The 12,070-nt window shown below is 46.5% G+C and overlaps 1 protein-coding gene across 3 annotated transcripts in view; it reads right to left on the bottom strand.

The window, feature by feature from the left end:
* The window catches only part of LOC126251329 (transmembrane ascorbate-dependent reductase CYB561), a 306,700-nt gene that overhangs the window by 260,705 nt on the left and 33,925 nt on the right, over nucleotides 1-12,070 (bottom strand). For 2 of the 3 annotated variants that reach the window (XM_049951671.1, XM_049951669.1), the window contains exon 1: nucleotides 6,336-6,593. The exons of the other annotated variant lie outside the window; for it this stretch is intronic. In XM_049951671.1, coding sequence (XP_049807628.1) covers nucleotides 6,336-6,418 — 83 coding nt within the window. In that variant the 5' untranslated portion in view covers nucleotides 6,419-6,593. Of the gene's footprint in view, nucleotides 1-6,335; nucleotides 6,594-12,070 lie in introns of those variants that run through there. 3 annotated transcript variants of the gene reach the window in all.

The raw sequence follows: 12,070 nt of genomic DNA, 5'->3' as shown, positions 1-12,070 counted from the left end.
GACTTCCGACAGGTGGCAGCGCTGTACGGAGCTGTTGAAACGGCGTCTGTAACGGATGTGCGTTGCAAATAACGGGCAGTGATCGAGTTTCTTTTGGCGGAAAACCAGGGCATCTCAGATATTCATAGGCGCTTGCAGAATGTCTACGGTGATCTGGCAGTGGACAAAAGCACGGTGAGTCGTTGGGCAAAGCGTGTGTCATCATCGCCGCAAGGTCAAGCAAGACTGTCTGATCTCCCGCGTGCGGGCCGGCCGTGCACAGCTGTGACTCCTGCAATGGCGGAGCGTGCGAACACACTCGTTCGAGATGATCGACGGACCACCATTAAACAACTTAGTGCTCAACTTGACATCTCTGTTGGTAGTGCTGTCACAATTGTTCACCAGTTGGGATATTCAAAGGTTTGTTCCCGCTGGGTCCCTCGTTGTCTAACCGAACACCATAAAGAGCAAAGGAGAACCATCTGTGCGGAATTGCTTGCTCGTCATGTGGCTGAGGGTGACAATTTCTTGTCAAAGATTGTTACAGGCGATGAAACATGGGTTCATCACTTCGAACCTGAAACAAAACGGCAATCAATGGAGTGGCGCCACACCCACTCCCCTACCAAGAAAAAGTTTAAAGCCATACCCTCAGCCGGTAAAGTCATGGTTACAGTCTTCTGGGACGCTGAAGGGGTTATTCTGTTCGATGTCCTTCCCCATGGTCAAACGATCAACTCTGAAGTGTATTGTGCTACTCTTCAGAAATTGAAGAAACGACTTCAGCGTGTTCGTAGGCACAAAAATCGGAACGAACTTCTCCTTCTTCATGACAACGCAAGACCTCACACAAGTCTTCGCACCCGAGAGGAGCTCACAAAACTTCAGTGGACTGTTCTTCCTCATGCACCCTACAGCCCCGATCTCGCACCGTCGGATTTCCATATGTTTGGCCCAATGAAGGACGCAATCCGTGGGACGCACTACGCGGATGATGAAGAAGTTATTGATGCAGTACGACGTTGGCTCCGACATCGACCAGTGGAATGGTACCGCGCAGGCATACAGGCCCTCATTTCAAGCTGGCGTAAGGCCGTAGCATTGAATGGAGATTACGTTGAAAAATAGTGTTGTGTAGCTAAAAGATTGGGGAATAACCTGGTGTATTTCAATGCTGAATAAAACAACCCCCGTTTCAGAAAAAAAATGTGTTGCATTACTTATTGAACTGCCCTCGTACATCAAATTTGTACACGATACCCAAACGAACATTTTGGCGGCCATATATTATAAATACACTCCTGGAAATTGAAATAACAACACCGTGAATTCATTGTCCCAGGAAGGGGAAACTTTATTGACACATTCCTGGGGTCAGATACATCACATGATCACACTGACAGAACCACAGGCACATAGACACAGGCAACAGAGCATGCACAATGTCGGCACTAGTACAGTGTATATCCACCTTTCGCAGCAATGCAGGCTGCTATTCTCCCATGGAGACGATCGTAGAGATGCTGGATGTAGTCCTGTGGAACGGCTTGCCATGCCATTTCCACCTGGCGCCTCAGTTGGACCAGCGTTCGTGCTGGACGTGCAGACCGCGTGAGACGACGCTTCATCCAGTCCCAAACATGCTCAATGGGGGACAGATCCGGAGATCTTGTTGGCCAGGGTAGTTGACTTACACCTTCTAGAGCACGTTGGGTGGCACGGGATACATACGGACGTGCATTGTCCTGTTGGAACAGCAAGATCCCTTGCCGGTCTAGGAATGGTAGAACGATGGGTTCGATGACGGTTTGGATGTACCGTGCACTATTCAGTGTCCCCTCGACGATCACCAGTGGTGTACGGCCAGTGTAGGAGATCGCTCCCCACACCATGATGCCGGGTGTTGGCCCTGTGTGCCTCGGTCGTATGCAGTCCTGATTGTGGCGCTCACCTGCACGGTGCCAAACACGCATACGACCATCATTGGCACCAAGGCAGAAGCGACTCTCATCGCTGAAGACGACACGTCTCCATTCGTCCCTCCATTCACGCCTGTCGCGACACCACTGGAGGCGGGCTGCACGATGTTGGGGCGTGAGCGGAAGACGGCCTAACGGTGTGCGGGACCGTAGCCCAGCTTCATGGAGACGGTTGCGAATGGTCCTCGCCGATACCCCAGGAGCAACAGTGTCCCTAATTTGCTGGGAAGTGGCGGTGCGGTCCCCTACGGCACTGCGTAGGATCCTACGGTCTTGGCGTGCATCCGTGCGTCGCTGCGGTCCGGTCCCAGGTCGACGGGCACGTGCACCTTCCGCCGACCACTGGAGACAACATCGATGTATTGTGGAGACCTCACGCCCCACGTGTTGAGCAATTCGGCGGTACGTCCACCCGGCCTCCCGCATGCCCACTATACGCCCTCGCTCAAAGTCCGTCAACTGCACATACGGTTCACGTCCACGCTGTCGCGGCATGCTACCAGTGTTAAAGACTGCGATGGAGCTCCGTATGCCACGGCAAACTGGCTGACACTGACGGCGGCGGTGCACAAATGCTGCGCAGCTAGCGCCATTCGACGGCCAACACCGCGGTTCCTGGTGTGTCCGCTGTGCCGTGCGTGTGATCATTGCTTGTACAGCCCTCTCGCAGTGTCCGGAGCAAGTATGGTGGGTCTGACACACCGGTGTCAATGTGTTCTTTTTTCCATTTCCAGGAGTGTATTTCTTATGAACACAGTATGTAAAATTTACAGACGAGAAACGATTTAACTAAGCCTCTCGAAAAGTACTTGATGTCTTTAGTTCAAATTTCTATATTCAGACAATGAAAAAAATTAAAGAAATATTGGATGCCTAACAAACGAAATATATCGTGCTAAACTGACCGTAATTCCCATCGCGAGAATAAATTATAGTGGCAAAACCCGTCTTAGAGACAGTACCATCAGACATCACTAGATTGCGGGACGATCGAAAGCTCGACAGTTTGACAGGAACATGATTATTTATAGATTAGCTGCCGTTGTTACATATGCAGCGGAAGAATGATGGCCGTGAAGAACCTATTGCCGAACGTAATAGAGGCCACCATCATCGCCGTGCGGGATTAGCCGAGCGGTCTTAGGCGCTGCAGTCATGGACTGTGCGGCTGGTCCCGGCGGAGGTTCGAGTCCTCCCTCGGGCATATGTGTGTGTGTGTGTGTGTGTGTGTGTGTGTGTGTGTGTGTGTGTGTGTGTGTGTGTGTGTGTGTCCTTAGGATAATTTAGGTTAAGTAGTGTGTAAGATTAGGGACTGATGACCTTAGCAGTTAAGTCCCATAAGATTTCACACACATTTTGCCACCATCATCATGGGATATGCCGCAGGTGAAAACGTATTCCATTCTTCGCATTCCGTCGTTACCAGTAACTTAAGTATGCCCTTCGATATAAAGCGATTGCAGTTTCCCATGCAGCTTTCATTCGTTGTATCAACAAGGCATAGGGTCAATGACTTTCTGTGACAGAGTAAACATCCTGGGCAATTTCAAAATCGGTTTCTTTGTCTCGTTTCTTTTGTATTACGAGTCTCTCAAAAATATATCGCATCTGTTGCAACAGGCGAAGTCTTGTTGCTCTGCCGCCCACTGTACAGTGCTTGAGCGTATCGCAAAATCTCGTGTGCTAATACATAAACTAGTCACGAAACGGGAACTTCGCCTTTGAAGTGACGCTATCTCCGCTTTGGCTCGTGTCCCAGACAAACTAACGATGATCGCGCTTGGATTGCACAAGCTTATAGCAGGCGACTTCCCTTTCGAATAAGCTACGCCTCCCTACACTCCACTTAAAGAACCATCTAATTTCCTTTCTCTCCTACAGTGTTAGCCTTACTGACCATCCCGCAGCGCTTCAGTCATTCCGAGATATTTCACCAACTAAACTAATTGTGAATGTTGTTCACGCAGGAACTATACTGGTGCGTTTCATCTATATGTATTCAGCTAAAATGACAGTAGGATGCCAATCACTGTAAAAACTTTTTCCTTCGATTTCGCGGCAGTGAACGATCTATGGACGATATAATGGTGCGCTGTCGGACATAGTAGATCATCACAGTGCTATTATCGTCTAGCGTCAAATATGTGACAGTTCCACCGGAAGCTGAACTGTACGCCAAAATCAGTACGACATCCACTGTCTAAGGAAATATGGAACTATTCTATTTAGGAGCGATAGCCGAAGGTTAACTTACGACTGCACAATAAAAGAACTAAATCCGTGATGGGTGTGTGTTTCACAGGTACCACGAAGCAAGATCCTCAAAAAATCATGAAGGAAAGCGAAGTCAAAAATAAATCGGAAAAGCAGCCCATCCGATTTACAAGAAATCATAGCAGCTCCGCGGGAATTACAACTAAGAGGAAGTCCCACACTCTAAGATGAGGATATTCTGCAAGTCTTATCTATGCCGCCAATTCAGTAAGTAGCGGTTCTGATTGTGTAAAGGACGTTTTCTAGAATTGCCGAAAATTTTGGTATCTATGTAGGGCCAATGTGTGTATAGCACGCATTCATCATGATCGTTGGTTAATGTCCTTAAAAAGTGAGAATGTTTGTCATACGAAAAACTGTCAAACTTCTGATAAATCTAGTGCATTCCGTTTCCTTTGGCAGTCAATAACACGTGATTTTAAAACTGGCATATAGGCATAACTAATACTGTACTAAGTTCGACAGGTTTCACAGAGAAAGTCTCTGGAAACGACAGGCGCAGCTCCACCCGTCACGGACAGGAAGTTCGCCCTAATCTTTTTTCCTTTTGATCAGGTGCTATGAAAATAGCAATAGACTAACAACAAATTAAATAGGTTTAACACTTTCAGCTGACAGTCTGTGGTATTTTCAAACGTGTTGTGGCCAGCTAAATAAAATGCAGAGTAAAAATAAAAGTTTAGATTTAGCTACTACTGGGTCTTGCAGTTTGTATGGCCGAGGTCCGTGTAACTTTTCCCTTCCTAACGTTTCGTCCAAGGCTGCGCTTGACATCGTCAGAGGTGCTCCTGCTTCAGCTATTATCTTGCAGCCGGAAGACGTTTCATTGACCACAGATATAAAACCCGGAAGATCTACCAGCACCTACGACATCTAGTCGTTAGAGTATTCAAAGTTTAGAAGTGTTTCGTTGCGTACATACACATATTGCATCCGCGACAATCAACTATTTTACTTTGCAACTGGTAATGTATTGGGTACTTGGATTCATTCACGCTGTTTGTTGGACAAAAAACATATGTTTATTTTAATAGAATAGTAAATGATAATTTACTGAACATAGGGTTCTTAGGTAGCAATAACCATTTCTCCACTCTTCGGGTAAAATGGTTTCCAAGACAAAAAATTAAAATTCTTTTGAGGTGATCCACACATGGAGATATTTTTCGAGATCTTTCCAAGATGTGAAGTGTCGTCCAGAAAGGCCACGCTGCGTGAACCGAAAGAAATTGAAATCGGAAGGGCCAATGTCTGTTGAATATGTCAGGAAGGGTATACATCCCATCTACGTCCCTTCAGGGTTTCTTTAACTCTGCAACGTGTGGTTTGGCACAGTCATGACTCAGAATGACAGCAAACAAGCTGAGCAAATTGCCGGCGTTTGTCCTAAGTGCGCGATTCGGATCCAGTATCTGTGCTCAGTAGCGTTCAGTCACCTCAGAATCTTTGTTTGTGAATCGTCGAATCAAATCAAATGGCTCTGACCACTATGGGGCTTAATTTCTGAGGTCATCAGTCCCCTAGAACCTAGAACTAATTAAACCTAACTAACCTAAGGACATCACACACATCCATGCCCGAGGGAGGATGCGAACCTGCGACCGTAGCGGTCGCGCGGTTCCAGACTGTAGCGCCTAGAACCGCTCGGCCACTACGGCCGGCCGAATCAAATCGTCAGCACGAGTTTCCAACAGAGCACGTTTTCCATACACGTCCACTATCAAACGATGACTATCCGCAGCTGATTCCTTGCGATGAGAGCAGAAGAGTAACACTTGCCGCAAATGTATTATTCTTTTCACTCCACTCGAAAGCCACACACACAGCGAGAATTAATTCAAGCTCTCAGTATACACGACACTACTTCTGACGTTAGTTGAATGTTAATTACAGATTTGTTGACAGCAGAAACGTTGTAGTAATTGCAACCCAGACCGCGTTATTGGCAAAGAAGTCCACAACGTTGGCAGGCCCATCTAAGGAATTTACTTCTTTTGTTGACTTTGAGAAAAAGTTTTCGGCGCGGGTGGGATAGCGGTCTTAAGCAGGCCGAGTAAAAACGCGAGGTTGTCACGTGGGACGTGCACCTCGGGTACGCACCTGGCCTGGTGGCGCACGTGCTGTGCGCGCGGGCCCCTGCCGTGTCCGTGTCCGTGCGCGCGCTCCACGCTTCCCACCACCATGGTGGCAGCCCTGCTGCCGGCGCCCTGCTCCAGCTTGCCGCACGCTACGCGCTCCTGAAGACGCCGGGGCTTCTGCTGCCGCAACGCACGCACCAGCGACTGTCGCGCGGCCGTGTCCACTCGTCTCGGCGCGGCCGAGGAAGGCGCAAATTGACGCAATGACCTCAGCAGCGCCGCCGCCAATTGTCGTGTGAGGAAGGGGGAGCCGGCGGCCGGCGGCCGCCCCCGCACCAGACCGGTCGGCCGGGCTGCTCGGGTCGCCGCGTGCAGCCGCACAGCGGCTTTCTCCGCTGCTCGCGTTGCACGTGCAGCGAAAGGGAAACCGCCGGCCGGCCGATTAGCAGATTGCTTCCTGTCCTCCGCCCGCTGCAGACTGTCCTTTGTTCCTGGAGCTTCAAGTGCCGGCATTCGGGAGTCCATTAGCTAGATCAGTCGTTCCGGAACGAGTCTTTCGCTCTGCAGCTGTTTGAAACTTTTTTTAAAATTTTTATGGCCTCCACGTATTATCCAACGAGCCAGCGGAATATCTATGGTATTTCGTACTGAAGTCAGTGCCGCCCAGTACATACATATACACACTCCGCAATCGATCATACTGTGCGTGGCGGAGGGTACCTCGTACCACAACTAGCATCTTCTCTCCCTGTTCCACTCCCAAACATAACGAGGGAAAAATGACTGCCCATATGCCTCTGTACGAGCCTAATCTCTCTTATCTTTGTGGTCTTTCCGCGAAATGTAAGTTGGCGGCAGTAAAATTGTACTGCAGTCAGCCTCAAATGCTGGTTCTCTAAATTTCCTGAGTAGCGATTCACGAAAAGAACGCCTCCTTTCCTCCAGAGACTGTCACCAGAGTTCCTGAAGCATTTCCGTAACACTCGCGTGATGATCAAACCTATCAGTAGCTAATCTAGCAGCCCGCCTCTGAATTGCTTCTATGTCCTCCCTCAATCCGACCTGATATGGATCCCAAACGCTCGAGCAGTACTCAAGAATAGGTCGTATTAGTGTTTTATAAGCGGTCTCCTTTACAGATGAACCACATCTTCCCAAAATTCTACCAATGAACCGAAGACGGCTATCCGCCTTCCCCACAACTGCCATTACATGCATGTCCCACTTAATATCGCTCTGCAATGTTACGCCCAAATATTTAATCGACGTGACTGTGTCAAGCGCTACACTACTAATAGAGTATTCAAACATTACAGGATTCTTTTCCTATTCATCTGCATTAATTTATATTTATCTATATTTAGAGTTAGCTGCTATTCTTTACACCAATCACAAATCCTGTCCAAGTCATCTTGTATTCTCCTACATTCACTCAACGACGACACCTTCCCGTACACCACAGCATCATCAGCCAACAGCCGCACATTGCTATCCACCCTATCCAAAAGATCATTTATGTAGATAGAAAACAACAGCGGACCTACCACACTTCCCTGGGGCGCCCCAGGTTATACCCTCACCTCCGATGAAGACTCGTCATCGACGACAACGTACTGGGTTCTATTACTTAAGAAGGCTTCGTGCCACTCACATACGTGGGAACCAATCCCATATGCTCGTACCTTAGGAGTCTGCAGTGGGGCACAGAGTCAAACGCTTTCCGGAAGTCAAGGACAGCCGTGCTGATGCTTGGACAGCAACTTCTCTGTCTCAAGGAAATTCATTATATTCGAACAGAGAATATGTTCGAGAATCCTGCAACAAACCGATGTTAAGGATATTGGTTTGTAATTTTGAGGACCCGTCCTTCTACCCTTCTTTTATACATACAGTCCGATTAAAATTACTTGTTAGTTGAAGTCTGTCCGTTCCCGCTACATTGTTGCCACATCGTCTGCTGGCTACCGCTCGTTTATAGATGACACACTCTGCGGGTCACTTCACAAACGTTGTTAACGTGTAACGCAGAACAGTGTTGGAATGGGCCGGCGCGAGGTATGCCGAAAATGCGAGATGCTCTGTGGACAGCTGATTTGAAGTTCAAAAATGGTTCAAATTGCTCTGAGCACTATGGGACTTAACTTCTGAGGTCATCAGTCGCCTAGAACTTAGAACTACTTAAACCTAACTAACCTAAGGACATCACACACATCCATGCCCGAGGCAGGATTCGAACCTGCGACCGTAGCGGTCGCTCGGCTCCAGACTGTACCGCCTAGAACCGCACGGCCACTCCGGCCGGCGCCGCTGTATCGAAAGGGAAAGTAAAATTCAGCTTTAAAATCATTCTAATGCACTCAATGATACAGAAAGTAAATGTGAATAAAATGCATGTTTGACAATCAGCTGCTTTTTTATTTAAAACTAAAATATCGACCGGTTTCAGTCACAGACCATCTTCACGGACCAGGGTTAAAATAGCTTAGGCCGAACATCACATCTGTCATTAATAATGGCCACGTCTCATATGTAGAACATACATATGAAGCTCTTTGCTTGAAATGATCATTCCTGTTATATTCCTGCATGTTGGCCATTCCTCCGGCGACACTCTAGTGTCGTTTTCCGGATATCTGTATTGGTTATGTCCCTGACTGGCGGCAGGAATACGGGCTTTGCAGTGAGCCTGTGCCTTGTGTGTTGCCTATAATCCAGTTATCTGCTCCGCATGAAGGGTGTACGCTAAGTAAAATTATAGTTCCTGAGTCGCTCCTGAAATATCTTTCTCCATATTGAGAAACTCACTCTTAAGGTTTCTTGTTGAAAGTATCAGTTTACTTAGGTAGGTAGTATGCAGCGCACCTCGTTAGTACAACCCTCTAGTTGGGTGAAATTTGGTCGTCCCAGGGCCAGCGAATTACGTAAAGGACGCCTAGCATCAGTCGAGCAAAATGTACCAATACATATATCAGAATTACGTCTTTTTTAGGAGCTACTGTCGTAAAATGATAGTCAGTCTTTGACGAGCATGCCCACGTTTGCCCGGCAATCTGCAGACAATTTAATGCCGCCCTTTACCATCTCTTCCAACCATGTGCAAGTCCTTCTAGGAGCGAGTCCTGGCCACTGCTTGACTAACAGATACAAATTTGCGCTTCTAAAACGTGGTGAGACCGTTAAACGTTGTGTATCAAGCATTCTAAACATTTAGGAATGAGATTTTCACTCTGCAGCGAAGTGTGCGCTGATATGAAACTTCATGGCAGATTAAAACTGTGTGTCGCATGAAGACTCGAACTCAGGACCTTTGCCTTTCGCGGGCAACTGCTCTACCACCTGAGCTACCCAAGCACGACTCACGACCCGCCCTCACAGATTCAATTCTGCCAGTACCTCGCCTCCTACCTTTCGAACCTCACGGAAGCTCTTCTGCGAACTTTTCTTCCGGGAGTGCTAGTTCTGCAAAGTTCGCAGAAGAGCTTCCGTGAGGTTTGAAAGGTAGGAGGCGAGGTACTGGCAGAATTGAAGCTGTGAGGGCGGGTCGTGAGTCGTGCTTGGGTAGCTCAGGTGGTAGAGCACTTCCCCGCGGAAGTCAAAGGTTCCGAGTTCGAGTCTCGGTCAGTTTTAATCTGCCAGGAAGTTTCATTCCAAACATTTCTTCTGGTCGCCCACACTTATGGAAATATCTAAGTCGGGTTGCGTGAAAATGATGTTTATGGAACTAATGGAACTCCACATAGTTTGCGATGCGCTTGCATTTCAAAACAATGTTGCAGTTTACGATCAGATTCTGCAAAGAAATATTGCATGTAAACATGTTTCTGCAAATGTTTGATTAAATATATAATACTTAGCAGAAGTTTGAAAGAAACTAGCCAAGTAGGTGAGAGAAGCAATATTTTTACTCGTGTATATGTACTGGTTTTAGACAGAAGAGATATGACGTATCGTGTTTCTTACCGAAAATACCGCGTTATCAGTACATTTTCACGGACATTACTTGAATGCACAAGCGAATGTCATGCGTTCACACCTCTTAATACCAAAAAATAAAAATAAAATCTTCGCCGTTTGCAGCAGCTACGGCACAGACCACGTTGAGGAGTTAATCTGGCTCGGTGGCGCTAACACGCGTGGGCGCCGTGCCGCAGCAGTGAATACGTCTCTTCTAGAAACACCGACTCACTCTTCCTGCCTGCGGTTTCACAACAAACCCGCTAGTGTTATCTGCGCTGCTGACGAATACAAGCATACGCTGAAGGTCTCAACAGGAGAAGATAGTACACCGCAACACCGCATTTCGCGACTCAGATGCATTTTCAACATTTCACTACTGTCGTAGACATTGGCTGGCTAATTGTCAGTGAGAAGGGAGGCGAATAGTGTAGTTTATGAACACTTCGTCTTCTGCAAAATAATCTTTTTCCGTATTTTTTGTCGACATATATTACGACAGCCATCTTGTGAGGACCTCTATTTTATTTCACAAGCTGCAACAAGATATATGTAGACTACAAGGCGACACTGCCATTATTCACTGGTTTGACACCATGCCACTTTTTTTTTGTTATGTGGGTTGCAGTTATGTACACTGTTGCTGTTCACACCTTTTGCCACTTCGCTATTACTTGCTACTGCAGGTCAAAACGAATTTTAGGAAAGTTTTTGAAGGGACGTTATTGTATCTTCAGATGAGTGGGCGCATTAAGGTTTTTTATAAATTCGTTTCAGCCGAGACACAAGGTAAATGTGTGTAAAAATAGTGTGCAAAATTACAACCCACTAAAAACACCAATATGTACGATGTAACAAAAAAAAAATCAGACTTGCTGCAAGCTTAACAGTAGGCCACCCTGTAGTACAATCGAACGTTTAAATGAATATAGTTTTAAGTGGAAAAAGAAGATCCGTAGATGATGACACACAGCTCTCTACGCATACATGGACACGTAAGAGAGGAAAAATCGTGTTTTGTGGAAGGTGCAGATACAAATTCTCTCTCCTGTACTTTACGTGCATTTACAGACTTGAACTGAAAACATGTATACACGTTCAAACACTACAAGTAGTTCGACAGAAAAAGGCGAGTGTCCGTTTGTTTGTTTGTAATTCATACTAATCTACAGTTTTATTCCGATCTTGATGAAATTTTGCACACTTTACCTTCAAGACAAATGGAAGATCACCGTCTACATAGGATTCCGTAATCTGACTTGAAATATATATACATGTAATATATAAAGGGAGAGGGAAAGGTTGTTACCAAACATCTCTAGAAGTTCTTGGCCGATTTGCTTCCAATTTCTACGTTCAGATGAAACAATGAAAAAATTAATGAATAATTAAATGCCTAACATACGAAATATATCGTGGAAAACTGGCTGTAATTCCTATCGCGAGAATAAATTACAGCGGCAGTACCTGTCTTGGAGGCAGTACCATCAGACGTCAATAGATCGCTGGATGAGCGGAAGTTCGAGAGTTTGACAGAAACATAGTTGCAGAATCTTATTTACTGATTAGTTGCCATTATTACATATGATATATACCCCAGAAGATAATTTAGCCCGTGTTTCACAGTTATTTTTGTTATAAAAATACAGTGACATGCGAGTGCCAAGGTAGATCGCGGATATAGTACCAACAAAAATCACTAAATCGCAAGCCGATCAAATGATCGAACAGAATCTAAACCAGAGTCGATTTTGTATATCGCCCATCCGTAGCTCAGGGTTGCTAATATGGCTGTAAGCAGTG

The sequence above is a fragment of the Schistocerca nitens genome, chromosome 4, assembly GCF_023898315.1.
Source record: "Schistocerca nitens isolate TAMUIC-IGC-003100 chromosome 4, iqSchNite1.1, whole genome shotgun sequence".
Lineage (NCBI taxonomy): Eukaryota > Metazoa > Arthropoda > Insecta > Orthoptera > Acrididae > Schistocerca > Schistocerca nitens.
Note: the sequence above shows the minus strand (reverse complement) of the source record. Positions and strands in the feature narration are given on the sequence as shown.